Here is a 22,049-nt window from a genome sequence, read left to right on the forward strand (position 1 = left end):
AACTAGAAAAACTGCGAAGTAATTTACATAATACCAAACGATTTCGTGGACCAATTCCACCCATCTTGCGACCACCATATACAATATTGTTTAATAAAGTTTTTGTAACTCCTAGAAATAAAAGATGCATTGAATCTAAAACAACTGATTTTATCGGATCAAATTCTGGAATTTTCAATAATGGAGAGATTTCATTATTCAGATGATGCTCAGGTTGTTTACGGGTTTCAAATGATTGTTTACTGCGTTTTTTACAAGTAATGCTTGCATAAATGCGTTTATTCTTAAAAACGGTTTGGCCTTTTACTGTACAACGTTTGCATGCGTAAAAACCAACGTGAGACTTTACACATTTTATAAACGCTCTAGCCGGTGTATCACATACAAAACCTAATACTTTAATACTGTATAATTTATTTTCTATTGTAATTTTATTGGCCATTAAACTTAATAATTCTGTTATAAAATCATCTAGAAATTCCGTTGGTGATTTTGGTTTAGAGTCACCATGATATATAGCCACAACTTGAGGTTTGACAATATACTTTTTATTATGTAACATGATTAATATAGGCCAAAATTGTTGTTTTGAACTTTTATAAATTTGTACGCCGTCAATATTAACCAAAATTTCAATAAAGTCTTCCATATATATTTCGGAATTTACCATCAATTTAAGAACTTTTTCCAAACCGAAATAAACATAAGTACCGAAAGATCCATTAGCTCCTTTTATTTTCATCTGTGATAAAATAGAAAATAAAATAATAAATAAAATAGAAACAATAGAAAATAGAGGAAATTTATTTACATATAAAGTCTCAAAATAAAATAAAAATCTTATTTCAAGTAAATGTAAATATAAACGTTAAATACGATTTGCTTATTTTAGAAATATTACACAAAATATTTATTTTAAATAGTATTGTTTATAGACATCTTCTTTAAATAAATACTTTTGTTTTTATATTTTATTTCAACTAACTATTTTGCCCAGCACCGATGAATTCTAATAAAAATAGTCAATTGCATATTGGCAGGTGGATAAAAAAGTATCTCGTATAATGTGGTTCTCCAATCAAATGTGTACGAGCAGAGCACGTCTAGACGGCAAAACTGTCGTTATAACGGGAGCTAGCGATGGTATTGGCAAGGAAACTGCCAGAGATTTGTACGCAAGAGGTAATTTTTACTAAAATAATAATTTGTTCTTTACTGAAATAGTAAAACTTTCTTGATTTTTGATTTATTTATACAGAACTCTACATAAACTCTACTTTTTTACAATTTTATAAATAAAAAGTACTCTTAACATTTGTTTAAATTACATGTGTATTTAGGAGCTCGAGTAATTCTGGCGTGTAGAGACATAGAAAAAGCCAATAAAGCGATTGAAAATATAAAAAACAAACCGCCTTCATGGTAAGTTAATTTTTAAGATATAAATTCTTCTAAAATTAGTTAAATAAATTTATTTTAATTTTCCCTTTTTTATAAAACTATATCTATCGTAATTAAATTTTCGTGATGAAGAAAATGTGATATATATAAATTTATGGCTATTTCTAGGATCACAAAAAATGAGTATAGAACAAGTGTAGGGGAATTAGTAATATATAAATTGGATTTATGCAATTTGCAAACGGTAAAAGAATGTGCAAAGGAAATATTAACAAATGAAAGTACTGTTGATATTCTTATAAATAATGCCGGCATCTGTGCACATCCGTACGAAAAAACGATAGATGGAAATGAATTAACGTTGCAAGTCAATTATTTAGGTCATTTTCTATTGACCATTTTACTTTTACCGAAAATGAAATTGTCTTCTAATTGCAGAATAATTAATCTCTCATCAATAGGACACATTTGTATGTAAAACAATATTGTGGTGACTTTTTTAAAATTAAAATGTTTTTTTATATACCTTCAGAATTTTCTTTTTTAAATTACTGTTATAATAAAAATATTTTGTTATAGACGGTGATATTTATTTTAATGATATCAATGGAAAAAGATCGCCAATGAAGTGTTACTACCAAAGTAAATTAGCAAACATTTTATTTACTAAAGCACTTGCTCATCGATTAAAAAGTATGTAAAAAAATAACATATATTTGGAGGATAGATCAGTTATTTAGTACAAATGTCTGTCCAAAACTTTGCTCGCGATTTGAAACTTTTTTACTTCTCTGTCGCCTCGATATTATCAAACAAAAAATATCAAAAAGAATATCTTTGCTTGAATTCAAACTTGTTTAAGTTTATAAAACAAAGGCACTGATAGCATCTTAATTCTACAATCATAATATGACTAAATTTTACCTATTATCCTCTGCCTGTGAAGCCTATAACAATTATTACGTTTACACAATCTGATTTATATGCCAAAGTTATCAAACTGGTCAATCACGGAGAAATAGAAGCGTTTTAGACTGCGATCAAAGTTTTGGACAGACCTGATTTGATATACATGTATATTAATTAATACTTAACAATCTTTAATTGATTAATTTGTTAGATAATGAAAAAGTGTACAAAATATACTCTTACACAAGGATTTTTATTTTCAGAAGCAAATATTCATAGGATAACCGTATATTCCGTACATCCTGGTCTCGTACCGACCAGAATAACCCGTTATACCAACAATACAATATTTCCCGGTACAGATTTTTGTTGGTATATTTATTGGTTGGTATATTACACGATTATTTTGTAATACTGTGGAACAAGGAGCACAGACAACTATATATTGCTCAGTAGATGAAAAACTATCTAATGAGAGCGGACTACATTATTAGTAAGTACACGTTATATACTATACAAAATTAACCCTTACTCAGGCAAACTATATTTGTAGAATAAACAAAACGCTCTGTTAGATCTCGAATTATTATAATATATTTTAAATTCATGCAATTAATAAATTTGTATAGTCAACGCGTATTTTATTTAATTTTAAATTTTATATATTTTTTAAATATTACTACTATAAATAAAACACGTTTTAAAGTGCTATCATTGCTTCTATACAATTAATAAAAAAACAATAATAATGATAGTAAAATTAAAATCAATTAAATCAGAATAAAACAATTACTCTTGCATGTCTTTATTATTTAGACATTTTATCTCATACAATAAGTCTTATTATTGTCTTATTATATAACACAAACATATATATAACACTGAACAAGTTTTTTGCAACACGAGCATGAATAGCTGTCAACAGAAAATTTCCATATACGTATAATACTTTACACAGCAGTCAGTCGAGTGGAAAAAGTTGTCTTGATAGAACAATTGTGTTAAACATTTTTTAATAAACGTGATGTTAAAATAGGCAATCATCAAATTTCACAAATCATAAATTTTGTTCATTACATAAGAAAAAAGCAGCTGTCCAGTTCTGCTTGGATAAGGGTTAATTTTATATACGAAGTATATAATAATATAATACTACATTGTCGATTTTTAACTTTTTCTTGTATGTATTATACATAGTAACTGCGGAGTTGCCAGGACATCGCCTAAAGCAAATAATTTTAATTATATCAACAAATTATGGAATCTATCTTGTCAGTTATTGAATTTGGAACCGACAAAAGATTTTACTAAATTTTTAAAAATTGTTTCTAAAAAATTTTAAGAAAAAAGAAAAAATTTTTTTTATTTAAGTAAATAATCAATTTAATTGTATATATGTATATATAAATATTTATATATAAATACTAAAAACTAATAAATTATACAATTGTAAATATGCAATTGCATATCTTTTTTTGAAAAAAAAAAAACATGTCTTTTCTTTACACCAATTAATTCATCTTATTATTCTGCACATAAAAGATATAGTTACTTCAAAAATGATTAGTTTGAGATAGTTTATATTTCTACCAAAATATGTCAGTATAAAATATAAAATATTTAGTAAATTGTTGACCTTTTAATAACTGTATTTTAATACACTTTTATATACAGAATAATTATATTATGTAAGAATAATCCTTTGTTAATATTCGTTTCGTCGGAAAGATTACAAATAACAGTATGCAGATTAATATTGAAAATATATAAATTAATTCCATTACTGTATGTATGAGAAATATAATATTCCATATACATTACATAAGAATAAATAATGTTACCGAGATTCTCATTAATATTAACAGTACTAGCACCATTCTAATAACAAAATTATTATGGACATTTAAATATATTTGTTAAACTTCGTAATATAATTACATTTATTTTATATCAACGTTTCTATAGTTATCAGTGTCACGACTAATATAGATTTATAATAATGGCTTCTAAAGGCCGGTATTCATAGTCGATTCTTATTTCAAGATCGTCTTAAGATGCTAATACGGCTCTCTGATTGGTTGATGGCATCTTAAGATAATACTTAAGATGATCTTAAATATAAGAATCGACTGAATACCGGCCTAAGATATCTATTTTCTTTATTTATTTACTAAATATTTTTGGTACACGAAAATTGTAACAACCTGTGTTTTGTCCGAGCGCGGACGAGCTCAGGGAAGCCAGGGCTCGAAGGAAGGTTACCGGGTTAATCAATTCCGAGATCGGACGTGCGTTTTAATGAGAAATGACTTTATTTACGATCTAATACTGACAATACGTGCCCGTAGTTCGCGGATACACGCGGTGCATCCGCGACGGTACGGTGACGCGGTTTTACAATAAGAAGACGCGGTATTACAATAAGAAGACGCGATATTTACAGTAAGAAGACGCGGTATTTACAGACCGGGGAGCTATTTACATGCGTTCGGTCGCTCGCACTCGGCTCGCGGTCGGTGCGAGAGAGCGCACGATAGCGCGGTCTCGCTCACGCTTGGTTCGGTATCGTCGCGAGGATTCCACGATGTTTATGTCGTCGCCGGCCTTGTCGGTCCGCGGCGCGCGCGGGCCGGGACGCCCTACGCTAGAAGCCGCGTCGGTGTTCCGCGAATCCGCGACAGGTGCGCGGCGGGATTCCCTTAGTAGGGAATCCCCGATGTGAGTCGGTGTCGGCTGCCTCGAGAGCTCTCGATGGAGGCAGAGATATCTCTACCCCCTTGGTGGCAGTCGTTACCGTGGACGCTTGGACGGAGATGGGTTGAGGGAATCGTTGAGATCTCTCAACGGTGGCAGAGCTCGCTCTACCACTCGGATTCCCTAGGTGCCGGGAAAGCGGGATCGGAAATCGCCGAGATCTCTCGGCGGTGACAGAGCTCGCTCTACCACGCGGATTTCCTGGGTCTGGCTCGGAGGCTGGACCGGAGAGGAGTCGATCTCTCTGCGGGATCGTCCGCCTTTTATACCCCGATCTCGGAGAGTCGGGGATGTTCGAGTGGAGTTCGGTTCTTCTCGGAATACAGCATCCCCGCTGCTCCGAGATCGGTCCGGTATCGCGCTCTCGCTTGAGCGTACGCCTCTTTGTCGCTCCAACGCCAGGAGCATGCGAATCCGTGCGCGTGCGCGCGGACTTCGGGCGTTTAACGGCGCGCTTGTCGGACCGTTCGTGCGCGCGTGTGAGGCGATTATCGGCGCGTAGCGCCTGTTCGTCTGTCCGGCGGGTGTTCGGCCGGACAGGGGAGCGGTTCGTGGCCCCAGGGGGAACGATGCGGAGGTGCATCGTTACAAAATTAGATATAAAACTTTAGATTTAAAGTATGTTTTGATTTTGTAATTATCGTAAAAAATGTAGATTTTATCGGCGTTTTTTATTCGAGACTGCATTTAAACTGTTATTACTGTTTGCAATAATTATAATATTGTTACATAACAAATAAATCGAATAAAAAAAAACTAAAAACTCAACGGAATTACTTAATCCTCCTTTCCTATCTAAAAAAAATCGTCTCTGTGAAGTTAGCACCTCATTTTTCTGCACCGCAAGTTTTTATGCAAGTTTTATTTGCACCCTCAATAGTTCTAGAGTTCCTGATAGTTTATAACAATAGTTCCGCCGAAATAATATTAAAAATTTGAAAATATGAGGTGCCAACTTTGCGCAGCACCTCAAGTTTTGAAAAAATTAAGTTTGACAATGGAATTCTATAGTTCTCGAAGAGTTCTAGAGTTCCCAATAAGTTTAAACTATAGTTCTAGTCATTAAATACACTACTAAAAAAAAAAATAGGGAACACTTTCCAGACACCAAAAATTAAGCTATTTTCAAATGACTGTAACTCGGTGAAAAATCATCGTAGATAAAAAATAAAAAAAGCATTTTGAAGCTTGAAGATCGAGCTTTAACGCTCTACCAGCAGATTTTCAAAATTCTTTTACCTTCCTTGTCTTATAATTTTAAGTTGTATCTATCATTATTCAAAACAGGAGTGTATTATAATAAATGTAAAACTCCGTATAAAAAATACAAAGTGTATATACACTGATAAGGTTATCACATTTGAATTTACCGCGTGTTGATCAAGCGACGTCATATGACGGGCGCATTGGTCGGGCGTCGAGCCGCGGACCGGCCAGTCTTTGTGCAGATCATAACCATAACCCATAACGTGCAACAGCCGACTCAACGTGTTCCGTCTTGTTTTCAAGGCATTTTTCATTTTTATTCGTGATGGTTTTAGATTATATATTATGTTAGCGCCAGACTACGCGTATTCGCGATTTGTGATACATAATTTGTAAGAAATATGCAGTTAGCGAATAGTGTAAAGAAAATAAAAATCATCTTTGTAAAATCATCTTTGGAAAGTGAGAACGTGTTATTTAATTTGTAAACTATTTAATTTGTTTTCAACTATAATTCAGTTTTTTTTCAGATTCTGGCGTCTTTTTCCACAAGAAGGAAAAAAGAAATGATAACATTGACAATAATAATATCACATCGGATATTATTGACAATTGTATTATCAACAATGTTCAAGTTCAAGAAGAAATACGCGTCAAGCTTGACCATATGGAAGTTAAATTAGATCGTATCTTAAGGAAGCTCTTTCCAGAAGAAGTAAAATTGAAGCGACCACGCGGAATTCCTGCATTTCCTTTACGAACTGAACAAGAGTGGAATACTTTGGAAAATATTCTCGCAGATGACAATACATTTACATATGTAGTAAATATTTCAGCAGTTTGTTCTATTTTTAATTATCTAAAATTACACATTTTCTATTTGCATCTTTTACTATGTATTTTGGCACAATTAATTTATATGTGTAAATTAAATCTGTGAAATATTGTACAGGGTAAATGTCTTCGCGGCAAAAATTAAAAACCTGGAATCAGAGGTTGCTGCTGTACAGTCTGTACTCCCTAAAATAATTACAAATTCCCTTGCCAGATGTATTAGCTGGGCAGGCACTCAGAAGACCAAAATTGCTTTTAATAGCAGCAAAACATATGAGGCTATTCAAGGTGAGTAATTTAGTTTTGCATCATTATTTTATTACAACTGATAAATAAAATCTAAAATGATATTTCACGTTTTGAAAGAATCCAAAGAATCATACAATTGACATAAATTAATTTTAAGGGTAATTTTTATAATCCGATTAAATTATTAACTTAAATAATTAACTTTTATCATTATTTTATCTTAAATTATTAACTTTTAAAATTATTTTAGATTATATTTGATTTTTAATTTATAATTTATTTTATATATCATTTAACTTTAACAAAAATTTTAATATCTTCTAAATTTGAATAAAATTATATTACTTTATTTGAAATTGTTTATTCTGTATTAACACTAATTATTCTTTATTTTCTTTATTTATTTGAATTGGTCTTTTAAAGTGATTTTTTCTATTAATTATTTTTTTGTAATTGATTGATATTTTATAATTGATCGAATAATATGTTTCTTTCCAGCCACTATTTTGCTGAAGTTTGGTAATACAGCTGATCTAGATAAATCCGAAAATTACGTGAAGCGCTGGTTTAGCACAAGTGCTCAGCGAGTGGTGTAAATGCGTTTCATAAAAATAGATATTGCTAAAATGTGATATATATACATATATATTATTAGTACTTGTTTTACGCAGCAATTTATATAATGTGCAATTTAACTATATATAAAATAAATATATAAGCAAGCATAATCTACGATATATTTCGATTGGTTATTTAATATTTACCCACAGTGTAACATGTATATCCAAAACATGTTTAGAGGACATTCTGAAGATATCTTTTAGAGATCTTCGAAATGTCTTTTGAACGTCTTTTGGATATGTATGCTGTATGGATAAATAATTAATATTATAGTTTTAGTTTCTTTAATTTTTCATTTTTTAATTTTTTTAATTTTTAAAAAATTGCGAGTATATTATTTTTTTACACTGTTGTAGAGCCATTAATATTTAAAGCTAGCATATATATTATACTTATTGTACTTATATACATATATGAATTATAATGATATCACATATTCCAATAAATTTTACATATTTTATTGAAGAATTATCATGTTTTTAATTTTATTCTTATAATTAAATAAAATTCTTATAATTAAATAAAATTTGCCATTAGATCGCCATGTTACAAAAACGATCTCTTGACGTCAACAAATAGTCAAATTTTGTAACCAAAAATCATCATATTGATGTTTTCTGCTGTGATGTAATTTTGACGTCAAAATGACGTCATTTTGACTATGTTATGTTCCTTGGGAACAGGCAAAGGAAGCAACCGAAACAAGAATTCTAAACAGCCGAAAAATGCCTTAAATTGCAACAAAATTTTAGCAATTAAAGGTAATCCATGTATAATTTCATATTATCTCATCAATGATGTCTTCCTCTTTTATCATTGCTTTTCTTATTATTAGACGACGAATAAAATATATCATAAAACAGTCAACCCTTAACATTTTTTACAACCACAACGATAGAGATTTTAATTTTTTGCTAAAATTGCAACCGGTGTTGTACAAAGTAGTCATATTCATATGTACGAAGATAAATGTAATTCTCTTTAACGTTAAAAACTATATCAATGCTTTTAAATATATCTGTCTAATTATATTTGCGATAATAAAAAAAAAACACCGGTCTAAACATTTCTACTGGAGACAATTGTTCTAAAGCAAAGGCTGCAACTTAAAAAAATGAAAACATACAAAGTTTTCTAATTTTATCATTGCATATTTTGCATTATTTTACAATTTATTTAGAAGTTTTGTTTGTTGAAGTCGCTATTAGTCTTCAAAATAACATGTCATTGTTTAAGGGTAACATAAGACATGTTTTTTGAAGACCAATAGCAATTTAAACAAACAATTAAAATTTCCATATAATTTGTAAAATATTGCAAAATACACAATAATAAAATTAGTAAACGTTTGTAGTATGTACCTACGTTTTTACTTTTTGAGACAGTTAGAGTTCAGTTGAGTTGAGTTGCAGCTTTAGTTGTGTTGACGGGGCCCTTCGTTCTAAAACAAATGTCTCCAACAAAAATTAAAAAATATTCAGTGTATCTTTTATTTTTGGCAAATTGCCGTAATGAAGCAAACATTTGAAAGCAATTTCTAATTAATATTCAAGAGAATCAAAATTATTTACACAGATATATATGGACACTTTGTACAATACCGATTGCAACTTCAATAAAACATTGAAATTTCAATGTTATTGTTGTAAAAAAAGTAAAGGGCTGATTGTTTAGGAGTAAATTTTATTCTTTGCCTAACAATACAATAACATTTTATTTTGTAATTCTCTTTGATAATATACTATTAAACTCTTTTTTTTCTTTAGCAATATACTATCATTACTTAACAGTTGAAAAAAAAATCCCACCAGCACAGGCGGACAAATTGGTGGAAAAAACTAGAAACATTTTAGCTAAACTTATATCTTCCTTAAAAAATTGTAAGCAATTTTGTTTCAAAATGCGACTATAGTTACAACTTCTTTATTGAGATATTCATACCGACATATTTAAAATATAAACATTTTTCAGCGCATACATGTACTGCAGAAAAAGAAACCGATGCAATAGATGAGGAGGTTCTTAATTCAGAAGAACCGGACATCGAACCAAATATTGATGATGACATGATTGATATTGAACAAAATATTGAATCGAATATTGAACGGGACACTGAATCGAACATCGACTTCTCGATCGACCCGTTAAGAATGGAAGAAGCAGCACAAGTGCCTAATGAGGAAACATCTTCGTTGAATGAAAATAACAGCGATCCGGACTTCAATGTCCTTTTCCTACCCGAGCCATCAAGTAATGGTGGGTACAAATAAATATAATACTTATTTTTCGAAATCGCTCATACTCATCACAATTTCTTTTTTCCAGATTCTGATTAAAGGTGAAGGTTTTTGGACATTTTAATATAAAATAAAAATGTTTATATCTATTTCTTATAAATATTAAGTGTTTTTATTTAACATTTTATTTTTAGATTTCTTATTTTTACAAATTTCTTTTGTTTAAATTTGATTTTTTATTTTTTGTTTGATTATTATTTTTAACCGAAAGTTCTTTATTAATACTTATGTATTAAGATACTATAAAGTATATTAATTATATAGTAAATAAAAAATAAACGTTTATCTACAAGCTTTAAAATTTATTATCCTTTCCTATTTTCCTTTCCTTTCCTATATGTGTGTGTGTGTGTGTGTGTGTGTGTGTGTGTGTGTGTGTGTGTGTGTGTGTGCGCGTGTGTGTGCGTGCGTGTGCGTGTGTATGTGTTTGATCGGGAGGCATTTAAAACAATTTCCTAAACCATCTAATGCCATGCAATTCCATAACCTTTACGGATTCCATAGGATTGGATGGAATTGAAAATTTCTCTTTTGGATTCCATGGGATTGGACCATCTCATTTCGAATTCCATCTAATTTCATTTAATTCCGCCAAAAAAGGGATACAAAGGTATTAAAAAATTTTAATATCTTTTAATCTTTTTTCGTTTGCTGGGAAGGTCCTGAGGAGCATCTTTGTCCAATTTCATGAGAGAATTGTTGATATGTGGGGAGAATGAGTAGGCAGAATAAGGATATTGGAATTTCGGAGGAATAGTGCTGCGAAGTATTTTTATTAAGTCTCCTGAAGCTTGGATATAAATTCCAAAGATTGGGAATTTTTTAATGAGATTGATTTTGTCCTGTGATGACACCACCAGATCCCTGAGAGATTTAAGGAAAGAAGTGGCAGAATTACTTTTGTTGGCAAGGGCTTTGTAAATGTATTTAAAAGAAATATGGGAAATTCTGACTTCTAATGGAGGTTCTTTAGATTCGTATAGCATTATGTTGATAGGAGTGGAAATCCTATAGCCGAAGGCAACTCTGATGCATCTATAAATGAGTCTTTTAAGTTTCAAAAAGTTTGAAGAATTGTTGCGAAATTGAAAGATCTGACCTCCGTATTCAACAGAGCTTCTGAAGATATCTCGAAAGATTTGCAGAAGTAGACGGGGATGAGCCCCCCACCAAACACCGGAGAGAGATGAGATAATGTCCGCTAATTTCCTGCCCTTATGAATCAGATATTTTAAGTGTGTGTCTCCTTTGAGTTTTTCATCAAACCAGATGCCCAAGAAACGGGCGCTAGGAACTCTGGGAACTAGAGCACCATTTATGAAGATATCCGAAAGACCGTGCATATTTTGTGAAGAGGAGCGTTTCCGGGAAAAAATCAAAAATTGAGATTTGGCGGGAGACAAAGTCAGGCCTCTATTTTTAAGAAAATTGGAAACTCGGTCCAAGTTATGCTGAAGGGAGCCAAGCGCGCTGCTGACGTTTTCAGCGGACACAAACAGTGCGATGTCATCTGCGTACTGCAGAATCTGGCCTTCTTTGGTTAAGTGTTTGCCGATATGCCTGAGGTATATATTAAAAAGGGTAGGACTTAATATGGATCCCTGAGGGGTACCCTTGCGTGTAAGAAGTGGGCCTTTGTGTTCCTCGTCTGTAATAAAAAAGAGTTTTCTTTCCATAATGAGGTTGGCAATAAATTTACAAAAATTAGGGGGCAGTCCCATGTCCACCAGATCCTGAATCAATATATAAGGAACAACGTTGTCAAATGCACCCTCGATGTCTAAAAACACACAAGCAACAATTTCCCCCCTAATGAAAGCAGAATGTACGAAACTAGAGAGAGAGACGAGATTGTCAACACAGGATCTGTTTGATCTGAAGCCAGCCTGAAAATCTGGAACAAATCAGTCACCCTCAACAATCCATCTGAGTCTGTAGTAAAATATCTTTTCCAGAATTTTAAGGAAACTTGATGAGTGAAATAGGTCTCACACCACCTTGAGGCTTAGGGATTAAGACTATCAGTGAGTGAGACCACCTTTCTGGGAAGGAACCTTCCAATATAATAGCGTTGTAGAGATCCGTCAGAGTGGAAAGGAAGGAGTCAGGAAGAGCTTTGATCATGTTGTATGTAAATTGGTCAAGGCCCGGAGCGGAATGAGACTTCATGTTTTGTAATACAAAAGCGATGTCTAAGGTAGAAATATCAGAGTTCAACAATTTGTACCTTTCGGTGTGATTTTCGTCTGAATTAGTATTAGGATGATGTTTTGTAAAATAAGAGAATATGGTGCGTAGTGCTTGAAGGTCGAGTAAGCACGAGAGTGGACATAGTTTGTTAATACATTCCAGCTGTGAGCTGGCCACTACTGACGGGTCTTGTTGATGTAAAGATTGAGCAAGATTGCGTTTTTTTAAAAGTTTTATCAGTGACCAAAGTTCTGCCGAAGGGGTCTTGGAGTTGAAAGATTTACAGAGGTTCTTCCAGCTGTTTCTTTTTTGTTTTTTAAGAATTTTAGAACACAATCTTTTGGCACGAATAAAAAGTCTGTAATTTTCAAATGTAGGAAAGCGTTTGTATATGGCAGTGGCCTCTCTTCTAGAATCAACAGCTTTCTGGCAATCAACATTCCACCAAGGGGGAGCACCTTTAGAAGGTTTAGATGTGGCGGATTTAGGAAATCTTCGATGCTCTGGGATAAAATTGAATATTAGATTCGTGATATGTGTGATAAAGCTGTCATATTTTTCACAAGTGTTGGCACCGCAGAGGTTCTCATAGGAAACTGGGTTGTTAAGACAAAGGGCTCCAAAGGCGTTCAATTGATCGCGAGAGAGGGATCATTTATAAATGAATTTTTTCTGCTTTGATAACGTGCCGTTAATTTGAGTAATTACAGGAAAATGGTCACTGCTCCAAGAGTCGTTCAAGGTCTTGGAAAGGCATAAAGAGGCTAATTTATGAGAAGAGAGAGAAAGATCAGTGGTCGAGTCTCTGTAACCGGAAGGAAGCAAAAGCGTGGGATTTTTGTCATTAAGTATGACGTAATTATGTTGATCAATAGCCTTAGCCAGTAATTTGCCTGGACCATCGTCATATGAATTATTCCAATAGGAATGATGACAGTTGATATCGCCCACTAATAGTACTAGTTAAAATTTGTCCTGGAGTTCTAGTATCTTGTAAAATACTGAGAAAGGTGTACGTCTGCCAGGATGGCGATACAAATTAACAATAAAGCATTGGGTGTTGTTGACGTTAATTTTAATACCTAGAATTTCAATAGAAGGATCCGCGATGTGTTCGAGATTGACGTTGGAATATGAAATGTCATTGCGCACGAGTGTGCACAATCCGCGTTTGTTGTGAGTGTCAATGTCTTTTCTTATGATTTGAAATCCTTTCAAATGGATGGAATTGTTTTCATATAAAATGGATTCTTGGATGCAAATGATTTCGTAATTACAAGCTACAGATTGTAAAGTGGGAATTTTACTGCGGAAGCCTTGGCAGTTCCATTGTAATATGTTGAATGTTTTATTTGAGGGATTACGAGAGTTATTTTTGTGAGAAGAGAGGGAGGGGGAGTTGGAATTCATAGTGTTATTAAATTGAGAATAATCAGGGGTGTTTAAGAGTGAATAGTTAATAATATGTGTAAGTAAAGTTTAAATTAAGAAAAGTTGATAAATTTAAGAGGAAAAATTAGTGTTAACGAGTTTAGGAAGGGTTAAATTAGGAGATGAACGGCCTGGGCTATTTCTGTTCGACTGGGAAGTTGGCAAGCTTTCCGAATATTGATTTGAGGGGTCATCAGTATTAGAAGTGTCAGTGTCATTAAATTTACAGTTAAAAAGGTTTTTTATTAAGCAGATAATATTATTTGTGTTGATATGAGCAGACAGAAAGTTAAGTGAGGCATCAATAATTGCTGTAAAATCTTTTTTGAGTAATAAAGGTAAGAGATCATTTATAAAAAATTTACTTAGATTATCCATAAAGTTATTGGGGTTAACAGAGTTAACTGATGAGTCTATGGAGTTAAAGGGGCTTCTACGAGAGGAGGTCGGATTAGTGTTATATTGTTCGAATATAACACCATTCCTGGAAGGAAAAGAGGAGCGACCGTTTGGGTAAAGGAGGAATTCTTTGTGAAAGTCTGTTTGTTATCTGGTCTGGGCGGGACCGCGTGGTAGCGAAGGGCCACCGCGGCCTTGGTTAGAGCCATTATTGCTTGTAGGAAGATGAGAAGGAGCATACTCATTAGAATTCAAGCAAGTGTGTTTTTGGTTAGATACAGCATTTGCGTAAGAATCCGAGGAAGAATGACGTGGCGACTCGAAAAAGCCATAAGAATTTATGTTATTTAAGGCATCGTATTTGTTGTTGCTATAGAAAGACGACGGGAGAGGGTCAGTGTAAGAATGATGATTGTAGGAATTTTCAGGTTGCTTGTTGTTTAGGCGAGGAAAGTCTCTATAGTCCACTTTAGGGTCGCTAGAGAGGTCCGAGGAGCGAGAGTGGGAAACACTGGTCGGAGTGTTAGAACGAATAATTTTTCTTGCCTTAAAGAGAGGTATATTTTCGGATGCTGCTAGAGAGAGGATTTGTTTGTGTCTGAAGAAGATTGGACAGTCGGGAGAGGTGGCAATGTGGTTGCCTTTGCAATTTATACATGTAGGAGGTTTGTCTGCCATGGGGCAGTTCTCTTCGTCTTTGTGTTTGTCACAGCCGCAGTTTGGATATCTTTCGGATCCTCTACAAACAGGTTTGATATGCCCGATTCTATAGCATTTGTAACACGTGCGGGGATTGGGAATGAAGGGATTAACCTCTTGTCTAGTTTTGAAAATGTAAACAAATTTAGGAAGAATTTGGCCCTTGAATTTAACAATAATTAGAGAAGAAGGAACAAGTTTGGTGGTGCCATCAACAGTGGCTCTTTTTTGCAATCTTTTGACTTCGATGATTTGTGAGGGATGAGCTTCAATTGACTTAGTGATAGCTTCTACACTGCTGGGTGGAATGTTTCTAATGATGCCTGTGCGCATAGTGCGAAAAGTGGGAATAAAGGTGCGTAAGCCATGTGCGTTTAATGTCTGAGAAGAGATTAAATCATTAGCGGAACAGGCTGAATTAAATTCCACCATGACCTTGCCTCTACCTATGTTTTTAATTTCAAGGATATCTTTAGATACAATATTGGAAATAATTTGTCAACCAAAGTTTCCGGCACATGACTGATAAACTCTTCAAAGAACACACTCACCTTTACACGGACGGCTCAAAATCTGAACTCTCTCTGGCTGTCGGAGCGTATACATCCCTTATCTAAATAAAGCCATAATGCATAAACTTCCTGCAGAAACATCCATCTTCTCTGCCGAATCTTGGACGTTGCTTGAAGCCATAGGAATCATCGAGGAACTCCACTGGATCAATTCCGTCATTTTCACCGACTCACTAAGTGTGCTTCAAGCTATCTCACAATACAATCACAAGGCTGACAATCACATCATATACAGACTTAAACATAAGCTCTTTCTTCTAGATAAATTAAACTTCAACCTGACTCTATGCTGGGTCCCGGCACACAAAGGAATTCCTGGAAATGAAAACGCAGATCAAGCTGCCAAAATCGTGTCCCGTCAAGGATTCATTCCCCCGTTCCGCATTCCATACGCGGACTATTTTGCTGAGGTCAACTGTAATACTACCAATAAATTCAGAGCTTATCTGGAAGAAGCGGCACTAGTTAATGGCATCCAACATGCTTTCTTATACCAACACACTCTTCATAAACGCCCTTGGTTTCACGGTGGAGGGGCGTATTGTTTCACCGCAAACCTCTTGACAGAGAAGAAATAGTAATAATCAACCGGCTCAGAAGCAACCATTACAACTTGAAATACAGCTTATTCAGAAAAAACATGTCAGACTCACCAAATTGCCCCTGTGAGGAAGGTCGGCAGGACGCCAACCATATCATTTTTTATTGTCCTATTACCACTCCTAAATCATCTAATCTCAGACAATACCTTAAAGACAAATTCCCTTCATTCCAAATCAACATCTTTTCCATTCTTGGCTACCCTACTACTAAATTATGTCGCCTCATCCTTTCGTATTTCAAGTCGTGTGAACTCAACATTTGAACCCTCCCGCCTCGTGTATAAGCACGAGTTCATGTCTCTGACACGATTTAAGGGGAGGGCGCTCAATACTCACTTCAAGTAGAGTCCCTAGAAGCAAGGTCCATGGATTGGCGTTGGAGGGGAAGGAAGGTCGTTGCATCCACTTCAACGATGTAGAACGAAAATGGCGGCGGCCATACTTTTACTGCACACTCGCTCACTCACACAACTAATAGCTGTAGTACCTTACTATCTACGTACATACACTAACACTGACTCGCTGTCTCGAAAATGGCGGCTATGCAACGACCTTCCTTCTCCTCCAACGCCAATCCACGGACCTTGCCTAGAAGTAGAGAGTCTGGACATTTGTGGATTCCACGTGATTGGATGCACGTGACTGTGCACCTAAAATGGCACCAATACAGAACTCTCTCCCTCCCATCTCTAACGGGCGGGAAATCAAGATTAAAATACATTGTACTTTTGGGTTTATAGTAATATCGCAGAAGTAATGATGTATAATAAATCTCCTACAAAATTAGAAAATGTATTTTTAGCAATGATACGATATACGATGCAATGTATGTGATATGAGACCTGTTTTATATGATCAAATTTTCTGCATGATTTATTTTTCCACTATTTTTTTTCATGTTGGAAAAAAATGAAAAAATGACTTAACCATACAGGAAGTTCAAAGACTAAAAAGAATAGACATTGGTAATGTACAATAAATACAAAAATATACAAAAAACGGATAAATGGAAAGGAAGAACGGGAGTGTCATCATTAAAACAAAATAATTATTTTCTAGAAAATATATATTTATTCGTAAAAAAATAAAAATCATATTACAGATAATTATAAAAAATTACAAAAGTTATAAAATTATAGACAAATATATTTTCAAAAGTTTTTTTTCTTTTTTAATTTTCTACAATCTCTTGTTTTGTTTAAAATTAAATCAACGATATATTTTTTATCAAATTAAATAAATGTAATTTACCAAACCATGTAGTTTAAGCTTAATGACGACAAAAAAGATTTTATGTGTACTTATACAATATTTATTATTCAATTTGGTAGTTCATCTGTTATAATCAAACGCGATGACATTTGATTATAATAGTTGAACTATCAAATTTAACTATCGTATCATTGCATGCATTGCCATAGTTTTGCTATTGTATACTTTGTTTGGTAATTGGCTTTTGCGATTTTCTATTTGAAGTCAAAATTTAATAAAACGTGTCATTATTTTATATTTTATGTTATGGCAATTCTTCAATGTATTGCATGGAATGCACATTATTTTCTCCTTAAAAAAATTAACTAAATCATATTTATTTGCATCAAATTTTCCTTTCAAACATGGAAGGTATTGTCTGATAACAATTTCCATTTGGTGAAAATATTTAAATGTTGCTTTATTAACAAAAAACAGCGTATTACGTCGAAAACATTTTAATTGAACAAATTGTGCATATTTAAAAGTTAGATTGTATGTGAGAGATCCAGCGGAATTTAAACACACTTCACATGAAATATTATATTTTGAAATCCGAGAAAGAATATATCCGGCAATATTGTATAATATATTAAGTTCAATGACTCCTAAATTTATTTCTTTTGCTAAAACATGAGGAACAGGTAGCACAACTTTTTTCATTTCTTTTACTTTGGGTTTAATCAACAAATTACCAGCAATTATTCTGTCATCTTCTTCATAACTAGAGTTACCTACTGGCTTTAAATATTCTGATACCGCGATGATTTTCAAACTTTGTTTAAATTGTAAGGCGTTTGGGCTAGGTTGTTTAGCTCTAACAGAGCAAAATATATTTTCGACACAATCGGATGTTAATCGACCTGCTAATACATACAGATCGCCTTTTTCATTAATTAAATACATCGACATTTCGATGATAGATTTAGTACTAATAATAACTCCACGTTGCACGGGTTTAAATTGCGTACCTTTACCAATTATCATTTCTTGGAAAAATTGTATAATAGACTCTAAAAATGCAACAGATTGTTCAAATTTTTTTTTCGAAAATTTATCACCTGGAGTTTGCCCCAATGCGATTTTTTGAGTTCCTGAGGTTACTAACGTAAACCACTTTGAAATGTGTTCAATGAACAAGGCTGTCGTCCAATATTCTTTTTTAGATTTTTGGATCCCGAGAAAATTTAGACTAGCACTAACATCGCGAGATAAAAAATTTTTAGCTTTGTTGACTTTCATTTTATTAAAAGTACCACTTGAGAAATCGTCTACTTTTATTTTCGGTGCTAATTTTAATTGCAAATTGTTTTGAAATTCAGCAAGTTCTTTTAAATGCAAACTATTAACTACAGAGGATAATAGTTTATTTTCATTAATGAATTTTGAAGGCAAGGTAATAGTTTTGTTATTAAGCAAGCAGAATTTTAAATTTTTCAATAGATGACCAGAGTCAGCGATAAACCAAAGCTTACGATTTTTGTCAACAGGATGAGTTATTGAGTTTGTTATTGTTGAATTGCGTCCAACAAAACCAACAAGAAACTGATGCCATATCGCTAAATTATTCGAACCCATGTCGTTTGTAACACTATGTACATAAAGTCCAATGTTTTCAGCTTTATGAATAATTTCAAGTACGATAGAGTGTAACAATGCTCCATCGTAACTATCAGGTGTTAAATAAAAAGCAATAATTTGTTTTCAACGTGAAAAAATACCAGCTAATATAAAAATTAAAGCATGCGTAGCATCCGCACTTTCTCCTATATAAAGCAAGAAACAGAAAGAGGAAAAATTATATAGAAAAAACCAAAAGAATCAAGGTTGTATAATAACTTAAATTAATTAAACAATTAAAAGTTAGATAAAGTTAACAAGCTAATAATTTTAACTTGATTTAGTCTAAAAGATTTACATTAAAAGTTAGACAAACAAAAAGTTTTTCTACCTTGAAAAGAATAAGATAAAAAAAAAAAGAAATTTTGAAACAACTTGAAATATAAGACAATTAGTATAGTAGTTTTTAAAATTTGTCACAAAAAGAAGAGAAAAAACGTGGAGAAGTATTATTACCAGTACGTGTGCAAAAAGACGCAATTCCACAATATGACTGTGTTGCTGAGTCTAATTGTTCTCCCGGTGTAATGCTCATTTCGTCTAATGCAAGCATACAATCTCTTTCCCTACTATCTTTAAATAAAGCAACTTTGTCTTCTAACAATTTAAAAACATCGTTGGAAATCCCTTCTTCAAAGTTGATACCTTCCAATTTTCTTCGAAGTGTACGTTCGGACGGTAGAGGCATTTTTTCCTTCAGTAGTTATTGATAACCATTAGAACCGCAGGAAAACTTTAATCGGAGCGCTTTTTTAATAGTGTCGTTAGACCACATGTGGCGTTGTGTGGATCGACGCGTGAGAGCTTCTAGTTGGTCATCATTGAATATCTTCTTTAATGCTGATTCCAAGCTTACGTGATGTTTTAAGTTGTTCTTCATTATAGTTAATCTTTTATTGTGTTTTTTTAACACATTATTAGATTTATTACTTTTCAAAATAATTTTGTTGGCTAAATCAAGTTTTTTATTTATTTCTCGTAGTTGTTCCTCTAAACATTTAACTTTATTAAATACATCGTTGTACTTTTTTTCTGAAGTATAAGTAAAATAATCTACAAAATAATACAATGTGTCATAAAAGTACAGTAATAATAAATAATAATAAATAACTTAATAATATATTATAAAGCATAGTGTTACCATAAGAATTCGATCGTTCCGGTGAGTGAAAAGTAATTGATTCTTTCAAATTATTTGAAGTAACTGATCCAAGAGACTCATTATTTTTTTCCTCATTATTGTCTGTATGGAATGTTCCAAATATAGGTTGTGTTTGCAAAGATTTATTAGTTTGATCCTAAAAAGGTTTATTATATTCATGAAAATTTTATTTTGTCTTTAATAGTTAAAGTGTTGTAATTATTTAAATATATTAAATAATTAAATTTTAAGACTTTTACCAAGTAAAAGTATTTATATTTACTTTATAAATAAGAATACAGATGTAATTAAGTTCAATGAAAATTGAAAATTCTATATTGATCGCAGCCTTCAAATCAGTACTATTTTTCATTAGTAGTGATAAGTTAGAATACACTTTTTACGTATTTATCAAATTGTTGCAATAAACTTTGTTTCAGAGAAATACTGATATTTATAATAAAATAATAACATTCTTTTACAAAGTACTGTGCATGCATTGCTCAATCTTTTTAACAAAGATACATTAAAAAAGAAAACTCACCGTTGTAGTAATATATGTTCCACTTTTTTCCCGAGGAGAAAAAATTGTAGATATAGCGTTTAACTTCAATTTTTTCTTTCCGTCAACTCGTATTTTTTCCCACATTTCACTTGCAAAATGTTTCTATAAAAATTTTCAATATCAGTTTTTATTTTTATAACACAAAAAAAACAAGTTAAATTACCTCACATACAGCTGAATTAATTTTTGGTTCCCAATTAGTTCTGCCTATATTAGAAATCCATAATTTCTTTTTTTCCGGATCACTTGGAAAACGAGCCATGAAAATTTTGGAACCTTTTATGTTGCGATTACCGCATCCAAGTATGCAACAAGTTGGCATGTTTGGCTAGAAAAATACTTTAATGTTATTTTATCTATTTTTCATATTTATACACATTACAATATTTGAAAATAAATATTACTCGTTAATTAAACGAAAATGAAATCAATAGGCTCTATTTGAATAAATTCGAGAATTGTAAAGAAGAGCTTATGAGTCGCGACAGATGTCTTTGTCTCTGAACGACAAAGCACCTTCCTCAGATATAGATTATAAGATACTTAATTAGAATGGTGTTGCAAAATAGCAACCCAGTCAACTAAGACGTTCTAAATGCCCCAAAAAAACATAGTCGTTTTAAAGAATAACAATTAACAACATGATTGCAAACACTACTTGGATACAAAATATGTAATTCCACACAGAACTGTTAGAAGATTTAGACACTGAAGAGGACCGTTTGTACGAGATCGAAACGTTTGTTATTATGTCCTAATATATTTAAAGTACAGAAATTTATCTAACATATTTTTGACAACAACACCTATCGCGGTTCATTAGCTCTCTTTACAATTGTTGAATTTAGTCGTTAATGTTTTTATTATTAATAAATTGTTATTAATATTCTCATTACTTTAAAAAATAAGGTTAGAAAATAGTTATAGTAGTAGTTATCATAAACTGATCAAAATATTACCTTTTTACTTTTTTAATCAAACAGTAAGGATCTTGTGTATCGTTACTCATCACACGTAACATTCAGTAACATTTACCAGTTACTGATATCAGAAAACAGCGAATAAATAAACGTGCGCACATCACCAAAGAGATTATTACTACACATCACACGCATGGTGGAAGAAATTATGATCACACATGATGTAAGAAGAAAGGTGAAACAAGTAACCAGATGCGCAGTAGACCATACTCTAGACCAATCAGAACTGGGTCCAAATTTTGAGATTCAATATGGCTACGGCTCCGGTACTGGGACGTATTTATACTTGCATTTATACGTGAATCGGAGATAATCGGTGAATCGAAGA

General features: G+C 32.7%; 3 protein-coding genes and 1 pseudogene across 4 annotated transcripts; 2 read left to right on the forward strand and 2 right to left on the reverse strand.

Annotated features, from left to right (window-relative positions):
* The first annotated feature begins 1,064 nt into the window (after positions 1–1,064).
* LOC105197932 lies at positions 1,065–4,181 on the forward strand (annotated as a pseudogene).
* Positions 4,182–6,443: 2,262 nt separating this feature from the next.
* LOC113002703 lies at positions 6,444–8,077 on the forward strand. 2 transcript variants are annotated; one of them, XM_039451283.1, is made up of 4 exons: positions 6,444–6,573; positions 6,801–7,095; positions 7,223–7,392; positions 7,852–8,077. In XM_039451283.1, exons 1-4 carry the CDS (start codon positions 6,459–6,461, stop codon positions 7,947–7,949), a joined length of 678 nt encoding a protein of 225 aa, XP_039307217.1. In that variant the 5' UTR covers positions 6,444–6,458; the 3' UTR covers positions 7,950–8,077. The 2 variants fall into 2 exon arrangements, with proteins under 2 accessions (XP_039307217.1, XP_039307220.1); XM_039451286.1 differs by having other exon boundaries at positions 6,494–6,732.
* A 6,361-nt stretch (positions 8,078–14,438) lies between these two features.
* LOC105208105 lies at positions 14,439–15,323 on the reverse strand. Its single transcript, XM_011177867.1, has one exon. The coding sequence runs from the start codon at positions 15,321–15,323 to the stop codon at positions 14,439–14,441; it is 885 nt and encodes a 294-aa protein (XP_011176169.1).
* A 2,602-nt stretch (positions 15,324–17,925) lies between these two features.
* LOC113003698 (THAP domain-containing protein 2-like) lies at positions 17,926–21,979 on the reverse strand. The gene is given in 5 exon segments (XM_039448894.1): positions 17,926–20,088; positions 20,177–20,333; positions 20,721–20,843; positions 20,905–21,069; positions 21,701–21,979. Coding segments are annotated over 4 exon segments (1,086 nt in total). The 5' UTR covers positions 21,064–21,069; positions 21,701–21,979; the 3' UTR covers positions 17,926–19,441.
* Between the last annotated feature and the right edge of the window lie 70 nt (positions 21,980–22,049).

Source organism: Solenopsis invicta, chromosome 1 (genome assembly GCF_016802725.1).
Source record: "Solenopsis invicta isolate M01_SB chromosome 1, UNIL_Sinv_3.0, whole genome shotgun sequence".
Lineage (NCBI taxonomy): Eukaryota > Metazoa > Arthropoda > Insecta > Hymenoptera > Formicidae > Solenopsis > Solenopsis invicta.